General features: G+C 42.4%; 1 protein-coding gene across 1 annotated transcript in view; it reads left to right on the plus strand.

Moving 5' to 3' along the window:
- The window catches only part of LOC143935606 (cytohesin-1), a 75,734-nt gene extending 57,752 nt beyond the window's left edge, over window positions 1-17,982 (plus strand). The window contains exons 11-13 of the mRNA XM_077459594.1: window positions 3,755-3,826; window positions 8,161-8,315; window positions 15,991-17,982. Of these exons, the coding sequence (XP_077315720.1) occupies window positions 3,755-3,826; window positions 8,161-8,315; window positions 15,991-16,069 (306 nt within the window). The 3' untranslated portion in view covers window positions 16,070-17,982. The remainder of the gene's footprint in view (window positions 1-3,754; window positions 3,827-8,160; window positions 8,316-15,990) is intronic.
- Window positions 17,983-18,187: the final 205 nt, after the last annotated feature.

Genomic DNA, 18,187 nt, shown 5'->3' on the forward strand with positions numbered 1-18,187 from the left:
CGGCCAGTGCAGAGCAATGACGGGCTGACAGCAGCCGCAGCTGCGTGATGTGTCCACATTTAGACCTTATTCACGCAGGGAGATTTGCAAGCTCTACATAAATTGCCGCCATTAAGGCCATCTTCCAAAAAAAAAAAAAAGCAATATATATTTTTTATTTGGCCTAGCGTGTTCCTTTCATACCATTTATGTTCAGTCCGGCTGTAAGTTAGTCGCTTAACAAGATTGGAAGTGTTTGCAAAGTTCAGCCCATGTATATTCTAAACCAACATAATCTTATCTTTAATTGATTTTTCATCTACTAAGTAATAGGAGGTAGCGTAACTGACTGACTATATATTTCAATATTGTACATATGCAACGGTAGTATAGAAGGCTTGTATCGGGCATTCTTTCAATAAAATTGAATGTATAGGGGTGCCGCAAATTTTTCCTCCAAGCAGTTATACACTTGGGTGAGAAGGATCCTCATGCTACTGGCAGTGTGCACTGCCTGAGGTACCTACAGTATCTCACAAAAGTGAGTACACCCCTCACATTTTTGTAAATATTTTATTCTCTTTTCATGTGACAACACTGAAGAAATTACACTTTGCTACCATGTAAAGTAGTGAATGTACAGCTTGTATAACAGTGTAAATTTGCTGTCCCATCAAAATAACTCACACACAGCCATTAATGTCTAAACCACTGGCAACAAAAGTGAGTACACCCCTAAGTGAAAATGTCCAAAGTGTCAATATTTTGTGTGGCCACCATTATTTTCCAGCACTGCCTTAACCCTCCTGGGCATGAAGTTCACCTGAGCTTCACAGGTTGTTACTGGAATCCTCTTCCACTCCTCCATGACGACATCACGGCCTTGCGCTTCTCCACCTTCCATTTGAGGTTGCCTCACAGATGCTTAATAGGGTTTAGGTCTGGAGACCTGCTTGGCCAGTCCATCACCTTTGCCCTTAGCTACTTTAGCAAAGCAGTGGTCATCTTGGGGGTGTGTTTTGGGGTTGTTATCTTGTTGGAATACTGCCCTGCGGCTCATTCTCTGAAGGGAGGGGATCATGCTCTGTTTCAGTATGTCACAGTACATGTTGGCATTCATGGTTCCTTCAGTGAACTGTAGCTCTCCAGTGCCTGAAGCACTCATGCAGCCCCAGACCATGACACTCGCATCATTATGCTTGACTGTAGACCAGACACAATTGTCTTTGTATTTCTCACCTGGTTGCCGCCATGTGCTTGACACCATCTGAACCAAATATGTTTATCTTGGTCTCATCAGACCCCAGGCCATGGAGACCAATTTGATGCAGTGTGCGGCATATGGTCTGAGCACTGACAGGTTGACAACCCTCCACCCCCCCCCCCCCCCTTCTTTTTTGTAGACTAGGCCATCTTTATGTAGAGCAACTATTTATTTATTTATTTATTTATTTATTTATTTATTTTTTTAAGATCCTCAGAGAACTCTTTGTCATGAGGTGCCATGTTGAACTTCCAGTGACCAGTATGAGAGAGTGAGAGCAGTAACACCAAATTTAAAAAGCCTACTCTCCATTCCCACCTAAGACCTTGTAACACTAACGAGCCATATGACACTAGAGAGGGAAAATGGCTAATTGGGCCAAATTTGGACATTTTCACTTAGGGGTATACTCACTTTTGTTGCCAGCGGTTTAGACATTAATGGCTGTGTGTTGTTGTTTTGAGGGGACAGCAAATGTACACTGTTATACAAGCTGTACACTCACTACTTTACATTGTAGCAAAGTGTAATTTCTTCAGTGTTGACGCATGAAAAGATATACAACAAAATACTTACAAAAATATGAGTGGTGTACTCACTTTTGCGAGATACTGTATATCTGACTAACTGAGCATAAATGTGAGTGGACAGATCTGTGAAGATGAACCTGCTCCTTTGGTAAAAGGCAGCCTGAACTAAAGGAGTATAGGCAGCTTTAAAAGACTTAAAAGTTTACATTCCAATATTTACCTGTTCACTGATATTCTCCAAATCCCTCATGGCTATTTTTTTAATAAAAAAAAAAAAGAATAAAACGGAGTGAGCTTGGTTTTACTGAAAGGAAATGCACAGGACCAGTGAGATAACAAGCACACTTGTATTGTGGGTTTGCATAAGCATGTAGACCTTTCCAGTACCCAGTGAACTTTGGTGATCTTGGAAACCATACACTCTCTTGTTTAATTTCTTTATTGAAATCCCCTTTTGCAGTGGGCACGGAGCAATCCTAGAAGTCTATTTGCTCCATACATATGTTTAAATGTAGGAATGTGTGTATTTAAATTCTGTATAATATAAAAACTAGAATATGACAAGGCACAGATCTTTTACTGTAGATTTTCTGCTTTGCTGAATCTGCGAATTCCAGGTTGAATCTTGCTTTAGAGAACTAAATTTACTCATACCTAACCAGCACTTCTTAATGGTACTTTAAGCAGTTCTTCGGACCCTCTTCCCAAGTCGCGTAAGGAGGAATATCAAGACTGGGAAGCAGTAGGAGTCAGTAGCTGTAGGTTTGTAGATGCTGAACTCTGGCAGATTGACAGCCTTAGCTCTGTTCCTGTGTGGAGGGGAGTATGTCCCCTCCAATCAGCTCTCAGACCTCTCCTTACTGAGCTCTGCAGGGTATAACTTCAGCTCTCCGCCCCCTTTTTCTCCTGAACTCTCAGTCAAGCTTTATAATTCAGCACTTTGAAAGTAAAGAAGTGAAGACTGCGGGTAACTTATTTAGGAGAATTTGTTTCATGTATGTGTAGCACCAGACAAGTCGCTGCACTGGGCATATGGAAGGGTTTACACCCACTTTAACGGGATGTTTTAGGGTAGTTGGAACCCCCTCCACACACAAACTTCTCCAGTGCCAGAATTCAAACAAAGCTATAGCAAAACACATTCTAAAATGTATGCAGGCTGTTTTTGGCCTTTTACATCTTTTATATATAAACTTTTTTTTTTTTTTTTTTTTTTTTGAGATGTACACCAATAAGCCATAACTTTATGACCATTGACAAGTTATTAAAATTGATTACCTTGTTACAATGGCATCTGAAATAGTTGGGATATATTGGACAGCAAATATATGGGTCTGGGTGCCCATAATTAACAGAGTCCGCAGCCAAAGAAACCTATGATGCGCACGTGAACAACAGAACTGGACCTCGGCGCAATGGAAGGAGGTCGGCTGGTCTGATGAATCATGTTTTTCTTTTACATCAAATGGATGGCCTGGTGCATGTGTGTCACTTACCTGGGGAAGAGATGGCACATTGGCTTATTTCAGCAGGACAAAGCGCCTTGCCACACTGCAAAATGGCTCACACAAGTTTGAGATGTTGACTTGGCCTACAAATTCTCCAGATCTCTCTCTAATTGAGCATCTATGGGATATGCTAGAAGAACAAGTCTGACCCACAGAGATCCTACCCTAAAACTTACAGGACTTAAAGTATCTGCTACTGACTGCTTGGTGTCAGCTACCATAGAATACCATCAGAGGTCTGGTAATGTCCATGCCTCAATGAGTTAGAACTGTTTTGGTGGGAAAATATGAATACATTATTATAAGTCCTCCCATATTAGGTGAGTGGTCATAAGGTTATTGCTGATGAATGTATTTTCTATTATATTTTTGGTGACTTCTCTTTTTATTTATACATTTAAGAGGGTTACCTTTTTGGATTCATGTTAATTTCTACAGAGTTTGGATATTGACTCTTAAACTTTTCTTTGTAGGACAAGGAGCCCCGTGGGATAATACCATTGGAGAACCTCAGTATACGGGAGGTTGAGGATTCTAAGAAGCCTGTGAGTGTTCACGTGTGAAAGAAGTTACCGTAATGAAGCATGTTAATCCTTGTGACAGCAGGACCTTATGGAGCAGACTGGGCTCAATTTGTATGACCTTTCTCTGCTAGTAGGACAGTATGGCGCAGACTTGACTCAGTTTGTGGGATGTTTCTCTGCTAGCAGGACAGTATGGAGCAGACTGGGCTCAGTTTGTATGACATGTCTCTGCTACCTTGTAAAGGACCACTCTTGGTATAAATATTATAGCCTCCCTATTAACAGGGTATTAGAAGATTTTAGTGGTCTCCTTTGCTGTTGCATGCATTTTAGTTTTGAATCTGTACCAGTTATTTCTTAATCTTTAAAACCTTAATGGACACTATATAGAGGATTACATCACATCATCCCAGATTCCCCAACTGACAGCTGAAATGAGTGCAGAATTGGACGACCCCATAACCCTGGAAGGGGGGCTTTTTTTCTAGAGATACCCTGAGGGCACACATTTCCCTCATCCCTAAAGAAGGTAAAGACCCGGTGGCATGCAGAAGCTACAGACCCATATCCCTTCTGAATGTAGACCTTAAGCTTTTTACAAAGATACTGGCCAACAGACTAACCCAATAAATGCCGGATATAGTCCATCTAGATCAGATGGGCTTTATCCCTGCCTGAGAGGTGAGGGATAACACCACCAAACGACTTCCTCAGCACAGGTGCTGAGAAGGCGTTTGATCGCGTCATCTGGTTATTTATGTCCTCTGTCCTTAAACAGATTTGCCTGGAACACAGAATGCTACAATGGATTTCCAGCATTTACTCCACGCCAATGGCTCAGCATAAAGCGAAATGGAATCCTTTCGGATTCATTCCCTATAACAAACGGTACCAGACAGGGATGCCCACTCTTGCCCCCTCCTTTTTGCCCTAGCCCTGGAACCCTTCTTGTTTACCATATGCTCACACTTGGATATATATGGGGAGTGACTATAGGTAATGCCCAATACAAGATTTCAGATTATACAGGTGACCTTCTGTTTTTTCTAACCAATCCAGTAGTGTCTTTGCCAAATCTCCTCAGAGAGTTTGATTGATAGGGGAATCTTTCCAACCTAAAATTTAACTGCCAGATTGGCAGCTATGGGGATCAATATAACACCAAATAGACTGAGCTCACTTAAGTTCCAGTTCAAGTTGACATGGTCGGACAGCTCTCTCTCAAATATCTAGGAACCCTAATCCCAAGAGACTTGACACGCACTTTTTGACCTTAACGTTCCACTCCTATTAGCCAAGACTATTTGCTACTAGAGGTGTGGAATAGAGAAGTTCACTCCTGGTTTGGCAGGTGTAGCCTCCTTTTTAAAATGTCCATACTTCCGACATTTTTGTTCTTATTTCAAGCACTGCCCATCAAATCGATCCCCATTATTTCAAGCAAGTACATTCCCTCTTAAATTTTATATGGGCAAACGCAAAACCTAGGTTGCGTAGACACTACCTAACGCTGCCTAAGCACTATGGCGGATTGGCCCTCCCAGATCTAAGGAATTATTATCTGGCAGTACACCTTGGTAGAATTATAGACTGGAATTGACACGGTAAGACCAAACTCTGGATCCAAGTGTAACAAGCCCAGACAGTGGTGCCGCTGAAGGGAGCTGCTTGGTGCTTTGATCAGTTGCCTTCAGCTCTGACATCCCACCCTGTAATAGGCACGACTCTCCGCACGGACACGTCAATCATACTTACGACCTCCCTCTCCACTAGAGACTCTCCCTTTTACCCAATACTGGGTAACCCTGCATTCCCCCTGGACTGGAATGATCAGAGTATGAGACACTTAGATCGACTGGTAAAGATGATCGTGACTCACACTTCTTTAGAAGACAATGAGTGGCCTTCTGTTCAATCCCTGACTAGTGACACTGGTCACTTTCGACTACTGTGCTGCAAAGCGAAACGACTACACCACTTCCTACACTCGATTGCCAATCCGACACAATTTAATCGCACCCTGAAGACCTTTGAGGGATGAGGGGGTCTTAACTCAAGTGCTATCTAAAACTTATGCTATGCTCAATTCCCCTTCAGAACAACATGACCCGTCCTTCATACAGAAATGGGAGACTGACTTGCAGTGCTCATTTACTGATGCCCAAAAACAAACTATTATTAGATTCTCTCTAAAAAGTCTACTTGTACAAAAATAAAAGAACTTAACTAAAATTTTGACCAGGTGGTATTGCAGCCACCACAGACACATGCTGGCGATGCCAGACGGACAGGGGGACACTTCTCTATATTTTTTGGTCTTGCCCTCTGCAGCAACATTTCTGGACGACAGTCTGGGTGATCACCCAGAAATTTACAGACCATACGATTCGTAAAGATCCAGCTTTTCTCCTGCTCCATGCCACCGCAATTCCAGCACAGAGCTACAAAAAAAATCAATGGTACATAATTTACTGCCGCTAAATCCTGCATTCCCCTTATGTGGATGTGGTTATGGCTGCGCAGAGTAGAAGAGATTAAAAAATTAGAGGATCTTGTCCTCGCAGCACAAAACAAGTGACGCACTCTAAGGCATGGAGGCTCTGGAATATATTTGTCCTATCTGAAGGAGTGTCCCTGTTTAACTCTTGACTAGTAGATCGCCACAGGCCCAATGGTCACTAATACTGGCAACATGCCCATCACTCTTGGGTCAACACCCCCCCCCCCCATCTTTCCTTTTCCCTCTCCGCTACCCTCCCCTTTTTTGCTCTCTACTGTCTTCTGTCTTTTCCGACTTAATTGCATTCAGGGATTAGACAGCGCAACTAGATCTCTGATTATGGAGATGAGGTGATACTTTTTACTCAATAACCTCGGATATTGATGTCAAATGTTGGCTACTGATACGGAATATGTTATCACAAATCTTATTGATATCGATGTCCTATGCTATAAACGCCGGACAGATCGCCGGCTTCTATCAAAAGTATGTGTCTATGTACATTTTCTGTAATGGCTGTCATTGTACTTACCTTTCCTGAATTTCTCTCTAAAAACAATAAATTTAGATTTGAAAAAATTAAAAAAAATAACCTTTAATGGACAATGAATAAAAGTTAGCTTGGGCATATGAGACACCTAGCCCCTAGCCTGATTTCTTTGCATGATCAAACCCAGTATAGTGTGCGTAGGTTCTATAATTTGCACTCAGTAAAGTGATATTGGAAAAGTTGTTGTGTTCTGTATCAGTAGTGATTTACTGTCCTAGTAAAATAGGCTTGATTGATCATTGTGCTGGAATTCACAGCACACTTCAGTAACTGTGGGAGTGGCAAGTGACTTAAGCCATTTGCAGTCTTTTCCATTTAATGGCTTAGTATTTTTACACTTCTTCATTTAGTCCAAAACTTTTCATTCATATGTTGCTGGGCTCTGCTAGTTGCCAGTTTACTCTTTTCTACCAATTTCACTTCAATACTAAAGAGAGTCTAGCATGGTACATATAAAGCCTAAGTTTAGCTAAAATCAAAAACCTAAGAATCAGAACAAGGGACATAACTTACAGTTGGTATGATGTATCACTTGTGCTGATTATTTTTCTTTTAGGAGCAGTCTTTCTGTTTCGTAGGGGTTAATACAACTAAAGGGCTATCGGAAGCTCCCACAAAAAGAGCTTGACTATACCTGCCCTTTCCTGTCAGATTGATATTCATAAAAGCCACACTACCACTAGGCTGAATGACACAGGACTGCTGAATGGAGGGAGGGAGTGGAGCTATCAATCATCGACCTGCCTCATTCATAGAGCCTGTGTCATTTATAGAAACTGTAGTATGGCTTCTATGAATGGTGGTTTGGGCAGAAAAGGGTGGGCATAGTTCAGCCCTCTTGAACGCTCCCCATAGCACTTTAGCTGTTTTAACCCCCACCTCATCCTAAAAGAAGGATCAGCACAAGGCACACAAATATATCTAACTGTAGATTTATGTTTTTTATTTTAACTAAAATTAGGATTTCAGGCGATGTATTCCTGCAGTCCCAGTTAAGTTGAGCAAGATTTAAGAGTGAAAACAAAGGAGTGTCAGTACAATCATTCACACTTGGTGTGGTTACAACACAGCTGTGTTGAAAATGCATGTCATTGTACAAAGTTGGCCAATGGGTCAACTTTGTAAAAGTACTTGGTGCATCCTAAGGATTTGTTTCTTTGTGACTGGATTGGTATTTAACAGACTCCTTCCTTACAAACAACACAAAAAAAAACAGTCCAACAATTATCCTAATCCTTATCCTTTCCTCTGTGACTATTTATCCCTCACAGAATGCCTTACTTTGCTGTTTTCATTCTTTTGTAGAACTCTTTTGAGCTCTTTATACCAGACAACAAAGACCAGGTGATCAAAGCCTGTAAGACAGAGGCTGATGGAAGAGTGGTAGAGGGTAATCATACAGTGTATCGCATCTCTGCGCCTTCAGCAGAAGAAAAGGATGAGTGGATAAAAAGCATAAAGTAAGTGGCTTCTACTTATGTGTCTGAGCACATATACAGTATAAACCTGGAAATACACAAGTAGATTTATTCTACAGAAATTCTCAGATTCTTGCAAGACAATGTGTTTTGTTAGCACTTCAACATTTTGTTTGCCTTTTTAACATTGGATTTTGGAAAGAGTTGACTTTCCTGAACGAAAACCACATTCACTCTTAGGCCTCATGCACACGAGACGCAGTTAAACGCGCGTTCAGATGCAGTTGGACAGTTTTTTTCAACTGCCCCTGAACTCATTCAATGTTATCCTATGTGTCCATGCACACAGTCTCGTTTTTTTCCATTTTTATGCAGTTGCGTTTAATCTCGTTTTTCCAGAAGCAAAAAAATGCGTTCAGAAGCAAAAATTTCCACGTTTCAGACGCAAAACGCCGCTACCGCGTTTAGCCGCGTTTGCGTTTATATGCGTTTTTAAAGGTGACCTTTTTTTTTACATTAAAAATCTCAAAAATGATTGCAAATGATGGAAAAACCATTAGAAAAATATTTTAAGCAATTGCAAGTGGACAATCCACAACTTGTGGCAAGTGACATGGCAGGTGGCAAGTGACGTGGCAAGTGGACAATCCGCAACTTGTGGCAAGTGACATGGCAGGTGGCAAGTGATGTGGCAAGTGGACAATCCACAACTTGTGGCAAGTGACGTGGCAGGTGAAGTGGCAAGTGACGTGGAAAGTGGACAATCCACAACTTGTGGCAGGTGACGCGGCAAGTGACCTGGCAGGTGACGCGGCAAGTGACCTGGCAGGTGACGCGGCAAGTGACCTGGCAGGTGACGCGGCAAGTGACCTGGCAGGTGACGCGGCAAGTGACCTGGCAGGTGACGCGGCAAGTGACCTGGCAGGTGACGCGGCAAGTGACCTGGCAGGTGACGCGGCAAGTGACCTGGCAGGTGACGCGGCAAGTGGAAAATCAACAACTTGTGGCAGGTGACGTGGCAAGTGATGTGGCAAGTGGACAATCCACAACTTGTGGCAGGTGGCATGGCAGATGACGTGGAAAGTGGACAATCCACATCTCGTGGCAAGTGACGTGGCAGGTGATGTGGCAAGTGACGTGGCAAGTGGACAATCCACAGCTTGTGGCAAGTGACATGGCAGGTGGAAAGTGATGTGGCAAGTGGACAATCCACAACTTGTGACAGGTGACGTGGCAAGTCACGTGGCAAGTGGAAATCCACAACTTGTGGCAAGTGACGTGGCAGGTGATGTGGCAAGTGACGTGGCAAGTGGACAATCCACAACTTGTGGCAAGTGACGTGGCAGGTGATGTGGCAAGTGACGTGGCAAGTGGACAATCCACAACTTGTGGCAAGTGACGTGGCAGGTGATGTGGACAATCCCCAACTTGTGGCAGGTGACGTGGCAGGTGATGTGGCAAGTGACGTGGCAAGTAGACAATCCACAACTTGTGGCAGGTGATGTGGCAAGTGACGTGGCAAGTGGACAATCCACAACTTGTGGCAGGTGATGTGGCTGGTGACGTGGCAAGTGGACAATCCACAGCTTGTGGCAGGTGGCATGGCAGATGACGTGGAAAGTGGACAATCCACATCTTGTGGCAAGTGACGTGGCAGGTGATGTGGCAAGTCACGTGGCAAGTGGACAATCCACAACTTGTGGCAGGTGACGTGGCAGTTGGACAATCCACAACTTGTGGCAGATGACGTGGCAAGTGACGTGGCAAGTGGACAATCCACAACTTGTGGCAGGTGCCGTGGCAAGTGACACGCTAAATACAAGTACACTGCAGCTCTCACAGCTGCTGCTACTCACTCTGGTCTCACAAAATTGCTGAAATAGTTAATAATACTGTTTTTTTTGAGCTGGGGAGGGTCTATGATGTTAGCTTAACTAAACGCTTCTAGACGCAAACGTGGTAAAACGCCGTTAAATTGCGGTAAAAATCGCGGCAAAACGCGCGTTTCTAAACGCGGGTTTCAACATGTGTCCAGCAGCGTTTGCATCTGCGTCTCGTGTGCATGAAGCCTTAGAAATTTGAGCACAATTTTCTATCTTGCTCCTTTTGAATTTTTCTCATCACTGTGGTCAAGACTGAACGTGGATTAGACCCACTAATGATCAGCAAACTCTAGAATTCAAATCAAATTCTACTAGGGTATGGGCCGCTTAAGTATAGAACAGCTCAGGAAGCAGTGCTATCCACATGGTTAGGAACAGAGGAGTTGTTCCCCCCCCCCCCCCCCCCTTTTTTTTTTTTTTTTTTTTTTTTTTTATTTGCTAAATAAATAATACAAGTAGTATTTATTTGGCATTAGCCAATTTATAATTTATTTTTTAAATCCAAGTACTGTATGGGCACTGTGGTTGAACAGAAGTTGATCTACTCCAACTTCTGTTCAGCCTGTTTGAAAAAATTTACTTGATTTAGAGCTGGAATCTATAGCCTACAGTGCTGATCAGTGTATGCTGATGGTGGGGGAAGTCTCCCTACTGTCAAAATACAGTGGATGGAGGAATTGGGTTAGTGTGTGGGGTGTGTGTGTGTGTGTGTGTGTGTGTGTGTGTGTGTGTTTGTTTGTTTTTTTTGTTTTTTTTTATAAATGGAATCCCCTCTGGCCACCTTTTTACAATGGTTTTGAATCCATATCCAAACTAATAGCCTTGGTAGTTTTATCACGGTTGGTCTTAAATTACATTTTAGTAAGATACCTTTTTATGGATCTCTGTGATCTGGCTTTTACTGGCATTTAAAGAGGAAGTAAACCCCTTCAAACCACTTTGACCTACAGGTAAGCCTAGATTAAGGTTTACCTGTAGGTCCAAGCAATATCTCCTAAACCTATATGGTTTAGGAGATATTTGCCCGAAAATGGGCACCGCTGTCTACGGCGCATGCGCCGTAGACAGCGGCGCGCAGGCGCACTAAATGCGGCAAATCCAAGAATGGATTTGCCTAATTTGTCGACTCCCGTGCGCATGCGCGGGAGTGACGTCATCGCGGCTTCGCCGAATGGCAGCGGCGGAGCTGCGAGACGCGACTCCCGTGCGCATGCGCGGGAGTGACGTCATCGCGGCTTCGCCGCTGTCATTGGTCGGAGCTGCGAGACGCCACCAGCAAGATGGATGCGGCGGACTACAGGGGACAGCGGCGACTTCGCTGGCTCCTGTGTCAGGTAAGTGACACATAATGAGCTACTATGCGATGCATAGTAGTCCATTATGCTTTACCTTTGCAGGGAAAAAAGAGGAAGTAAACCCATTAGGGTTTACTTCCTCTTTAAAGGCCAGTTTAAGTAATAAAAATAGATATCTAGTCAGAGAGACATTGGGGTTGGTTTACTAAAGGCACATCCATTGTGCAGTTGCTGTAGATCTGAGGGGAAGATCTGAAATGAGGGGAAGCTCTGTTGATTTTTATCATTCAATCATGTACAAGCTAAAATGCTGTTTGGTTATTTTTTCTTGTATGTCCCCCGCAGATCTACAGCGACTGCACTTCCAATTGCACTTGTAGTGCAAAGTGGATTTACCTTTAGTAAATAAACCCCATTATTATGCTAACAACCTTGATTTTCAATTGTTCTAATCCCTCCTAATAGCAGCAGTGTGTCTAAACATGACTGTGTAATCCAGTAGTCACCAGAGTGTGACGGCTATTCCCAGGGAATTATGTAATCTAGCAAGGCCTGGTCAGACACACCCCCTCTGTTCCCTCTGTAAGTGAAGGGTGACTGTTAACCACCTATACCAACATAGAACACTGGAGTGAGTAGGCAGGAAGTACAAGTCAAATAGGAGACAAAAGTACTCCAGGTCATTTTAAAGGGAAAACCCTTACACATTATAACATGGGGTTGGACTGGATAAAGAGAAAACGGAGGTGTGTTAATATAGATTTAAGTAGCCAACATTAGTAGACAGGACTGCCCAAATCATAACTGGCTATATTTAGAAAGCAAACTAGTTACTCTAAGTTATTTACATTTCAGAAGTTTCCCTATTGAGAGGTGTTGAGGACCGGTACAACAAATTCATTGTAAATATTGTGCAATATTTAAAAAAAAAAACTTCGTATAAAAAATAAATAAATTTGTAAACAGACATTTTCCATGTGAAATTTGAAGTCTTTGCTCTTTGAACTCAGTTCAGATAATGTATACAACAATAATGTACAGAGGTTTGAACAATACTAAATATATATAATTTAAAGTGATTGTAAAGGTTCAGATTTTTTTTTTAAACTGCAAACCTATTCTTTTGTTGGTATAAAGAGCACTTTGAATAATGCACAGTATACACAATTTAATTTGCCTATATTTTTCTACTCCTTTTTGTTTTTTTGTTTTTCATTTTCAATATTTTTATTGAAGGTTTTTACAAACCTTTTTATACTTACTTGCTCTGTGTAATAGTTTTGCACAGAGCATCCCAGATCCTCCTCTTCTCCCCACCGGTGCTCCAGGCCCCAAGCTACTTGCCCTGGGGACACTCATGCGCATTCGCTCCTGAGCCGCCTCTGTGTCTGAGACATGCAGTTCAGCCCTGCTCCCTGTTCTCCCCCTCACTGGCTATGATTGACAGCAGTGGGAGCCAATGGTTCCCATTGCTGTGTCTCAGCCAGTGAGAAGGCAGAGAACCAAGAGGGCTTCTGCTTTTGTGCACATTGCTGGATCGGGCTCAGGTGAGTATGGGGGGGGGGGGGGGGGGGGAAGAGGAGCTGCGCACTAAATGCATTGAGGTAAAACGCTTCAGGCTTTAAAACTACAGTACCTTTTAACAATACTTGTCTTTTATAATCAAAACATGTCTGTAAAATGTATCATATATTTGTAAAAGTACTTACAAAATACTTTTGCTGCTATTTAAATTTCCATCCATCTTCCCTTGTGGAGCGCACTAGCTGTCCCTGTGTCTTTTGCAACCTAAGATGCAAGTAGCCATGGTTAGAAATGATGAGTCCCCCACATGCTTCTAATTCCCCACTAATAAGTCATTATCTTATCTCAAAGGTGTTGTACAAGAATCTGATGTTGGAAGCCTCTACTGGCTTTGTCTGTCTGAGGCATATGTACCCTTGCATCTTTGGCCAGGGGGGAGAAAAAGGGCAAATGAGATGGGGTTCACTATCCACTTTACACTTAGTGGCAGTATGGAGGATGCTTTTCGTCATTGCATACTTTGCCAAATGTAATTTTATCATGTGAGCGCCACAGCATTGAATTCCTCGTGTTGCACCCACCCAGAGGTGGACAGACAACTCATGGGGCCCCCAGGCTTACAATGGCCACCATGTGGCACCCATCTTTTTGATGCATCACTAATGTGGGCATACCCATGTGGAGAGACCTGCAGAGTGGCAGTGGCCTTCAAGCTGGAGACCCAATAAAGGCACCAGGAGCCTCTCATGGACGGTGCCATCTTAACGGCATCATGTGCCCTGAGCAAAATAATGCTCTGGGACCCCTACCAGGGAGATGACCTGTGGCACGCATAGTGCACCATGGCAAACAATGGGCAGTGGGAGAGTCTTAATGGAGGATTGAATAGAATCTGCATCTTCTGTATACAATGCAAACATACCACAGACCTTGTACCCATAAAATTCTAATTGCTGTGTCGCAACTGATAATCTCAGACAAATAAATCTCAGTCAAGGAATCGTTTGTTTTTAAAATAAATGTTCCCATTTTATATATGTTTCTTATGCACAGAAAAAAAGCATATTTTTGTCTTGGGGCTGGTTCACACCACAAAATGACTCCATGTTCTTTCTGGATGCGTTTTATGCATGCACATTTTTAACATGTTTTTTGATGCGTTTCCAGATGCGTTTTTTTTCCCTTCTCTTTTCCTGTTTCTTTCCCCACTTTACTGGGGTCAGTTTTTGATGCGTTCCAGTGCATTCCGGTGTGTTTTTGATGCATTTTACTGGGTTTCAGTACAGCCCAGTGCAGGAAAAATGCAACATGTTCTACTTTTTTTTTTTTTTTTTTTTTTCTGGAATTGGAAAGTCCTGGAACTGACTGCACTGGTGTGAACTATTCCATTGGAAACCATATAGCCTACTTTCCATGTGTTTTTGATGCAGAAAAAAACGCACTGGACTGCATGTGGTGTGAACTGGCTATTACTGAGGCTACCTTACAGAAGAACTAAAACCAGCAACTGTTGAGACAATGAACAACTTGGTCAGGTTAATGTACAAAGTATGTGGGTCAGGAGTAAGTAACAAACAAAACAACATATAGAGTGCACCACTCCAGGAACAGTGTCCTCCCTTACATCAAAGTCCCAGCATTCTCTGTATACATCACATTCCGCAGAGTCCCACTTTATGGCAGCTTTCCACATAACGGCAGAGCGCCCCCCCCCCCCCCCCCCCCCTCATGGCACCTTCCATCAGTGTCCCCACACACACACACCTTTCTTTTCACCTTAGTGCTTGGTGTGGTAGGTAGCTGGCGGGAAAGGGCTGTAAAAAAAAAAATAAAATACTGTACTTTGTTGCAGGCTTTAAACTGTGCATTTGCAGTCGTGGGACCAGCTGAATAATGAACTGCTGTGGTTGGCATCAGATCGGGCAGTGGGACATGTGTATAAAAGCCATGCTTTGTGTGCCATATCATCACTGCACAGGTGCACACCTAGACCTATCCTGCTGCCTGATCCGAGGCCGAGCTCAGCAGGTCATCAGTCATCATTCAGCTGCCTCCAAATAGCAACAAGTGGATTTTCTCACTGACATTTTCCTCCTCCCTGGGTGGCAACACAGCTGCTGATTTTTCCAACGTGTCTGTTCAACAGAAGTTTATTTGTTAGATTGACTTGAGTAGCAGTGGGCACACATGGATCATTCAGTAGACATACACAGATTGTATACACAGACATGCATCATCCCTTTTCATCTAGAAATCAGCCTGATTGAACACCCTGCTGCTACTGCCCCCATCTCATGGTATGCTGGTACTTTGAGGGCCCCAGCAGGTGGTGATTACAGGAGAGAAGGAGAAAACTGTGCCTGTGCACTGGTGGGCAGGTAATGAGTAGGGAGGTGTAGTAACAGAGTTTGGGCTAGAAGTTCAGAACATCCTTCCTCCAGAAGTAGTGCACTTCTCCCACAGAAGATCGATTTAACAACCTCAGAGACAGGAGGAGCCCTGCAAGAGAATCATCCTCCTCTTCCTCCTTCCAATAAGTCATGCTGTTGAAGGGGGCGTGTACAGTGTGTTCCTATTGGCTGAGGAGGTAGTGAACAGCTCCTGTCGCTAAATAAAATGGTTAGCTTGCAGTCCTGTGTAAACTTTGCTTCAGCTTTGATTAAAAAATTATACCCAATGGAGCTTTAGTGGTGCTTCAAGGCCTCCATAGAAGTCAATGGCAAAGCTCGCTTGAAGCACCAAGCAAAAACAAGATGTAAATGGGACTGTAGGCATCATTTTATTTAGTGACCGGGGCTTTGACTGGCGCTCGGACACGCTTTGTTAAAGCTTTCTGAAGCCTTGTTTTTAAACAAGTGTAACTAGCCCTAAAAGATTGACATATTTCATATCTGCCAAAAAAGACAATATTTAGAATGGAGGTAACGGACGGTTTAAAATGTTGAATGATCACATGATGTACTGTTTGTAACAAGCTTCATCCATTCAATCATTGTGTGTCCTTTTTTTTTGCAGAGCTGCCATCAGCAAAGACCCATTCTATGAAATGCTGGCTACCCGGAAGAAGAAAGTGTCTTCATTAAAAAGACACTAGATCATTCTAGTGTGAATTTGGATCTTCTGAGGACTTTGGAAGTAAAATGTCCATGATTTACATTGACAATCATTATGACTAGATTGTGGTGGAATATTTCAGTTTTCCCTGCCACCCTTTACATGTCTTTTGCTTTCACAACACCAAATAATCTTAAAGCTTTTAATGTTACTGCCTGCCTCCTTGCTCTGTACAGGCTGCAAATGAAAAACAATAAGGTGATACTAGTGTAAGTTCTATAATAAAAACGGCAAATGGCTAAAAGTCTTCACAACCTCTGAAAGGCCTGATTGCCGCTGCAATTTTTTTTTTTTCTGCCACAGGCTGCAAGGGCAAGAAGTGCAACTTTCATTAATGCATAGTGATTAGCTATGGAACTGAGCTGGTCACAAGGGTAGTTATTGCTACAAACTGTGATCATTTGGCTACAGTGATAACCGATGAATGCTGTTTGTATTAGAATAAATTTTTCCAGGGCAAAGGTTGCATCGGTGTTCTCTGCAGTATCAGAGGGAGCATGGTGTCAGTCCTATAGTTTCATAGTCTATAATGTTGCTTCAACTAGGGAGGCCTTACTAGTAGCTCTACTTTGCTGCATTTACTGAGAATAGGTTCCATCTGGCTCATTTTTCTACAATAAATAAGGCAAGACCATTTGGTTCCCAACTTTACCAGTGGTGCAAGGACAGCTTTTCTTTCTCACACACAGTAGGTGGGGGAGACCAACGCCATAAGGCAATCTTCTTCTTTTTTGAATGTTGGAGGAAGAAAATTGCACACACTGAAAGATTTCTTTTACATATTGATCAGATTCCAAAGTTAGTAGAGGCAGACATCAAGGTTTTCATACCACTCGCTATTTTTTATTTTGAATATTGTGCTTCAAATAGATGTGTCTTGACTCATAATATGCCTTGGAAGTTGCGAATAATTGAAGGCCACCTCATAAGGTGATGTTTGGATGTGCTGTCTTTTGAAAGCCAGATGGGGATTTTGTGAAAAAGTTTGAAAGCCACTGCTGTAAAGTGGTTTAAGCATGACTGTCTTGACATTTTGGCTTGTCGTGTACCCAGCTAAGGTACACAAGTCACAGGATATGTCTGCAGGTACGAAATCTTGCTAAAACCATATATGCAACAGAACATGGGCCCCTAATTTTGGTTATATCAAACCCAATGACGAATGAGATGCTAAGGAATTCTATAAGCCAGGCTTGAATACCAAGAAGCTGGATGTAGAAGCAAACCAGGTCTTATGTTTAAAATGCTGATGCCAGACCATATGACTGGCCCTCGGTTAGGTGTGGGTGACACCCAGAGAAGCAGTATAGCTAAATGACCACAAGCTTCTGTTCGCATTTATTTTTCCACAACTTCCCTGAGGGGTACTGTGTGCCAAGTCTACAGGGGGGCTTGGCAACATCTGGAACATTCAGCGAGAACCCCATTGTGTCCCCTTTTGTGTATGGGACCTTAGTGATATGCTCCAAATACAGTTTAACAGAATTTCCTTGAATCCACTGTGGGTTTGTTCTGCTTTAACACACATATTTATTTTTCTATTGACCTTTACTTACTAGATGGTACTATTTTAATAATATAGACTGTATCCAAAGACTTTTTATAGGCAACATAGAAATGTTCTATACGTAATTCTTATACTGTTGTACTACATTTTTATGTGTTTAGAAATATAAATCATTCTTTCCACTGCCCTTTTCTCTGTTTGATGCATATTATAAATGTTTTTTTGTTGGCGAATTTACATATTTGCTAGCATGTCTGTATATTTGTTGTATTGGAAAAATTCATTTGGGTACACATGTAAATCCAATGCATAATTTATATCTGTAAGTTTTTGTTGCTTTTGGTTTTTGTAATTTAACACAGTATTCAATAAATAATTCAGCATAACTCTTTGTATGCAGAATGATCATTTTCTCTTTTTGCAGCTACTTCATGGCCCTAGGTGATACAAACAGTAAGATTTATAGTGGCATTTCAGGAAAAATAAGCTAAATAAACCATTTGAATACATAAACTTAGAAATGTTCTTTTAAGGCAAACGTTTACTTGCAGAAAAGCTTTGAAAGTAACATGCACAGCAGAGTGGGCACTA

Source organism: Lithobates pipiens, unplaced genomic scaffold, assembly GCF_037356315.1.
Source record: "Lithobates pipiens isolate NorthernLeopardFrog02 unplaced genomic scaffold, aLitPip1_a1.2 Scaffold_28, whole genome shotgun sequence".
In the NCBI taxonomy this organism is placed as follows: domain Eukaryota; kingdom Metazoa; phylum Chordata; class Amphibia; order Anura; family Ranidae; genus Lithobates; species Lithobates pipiens.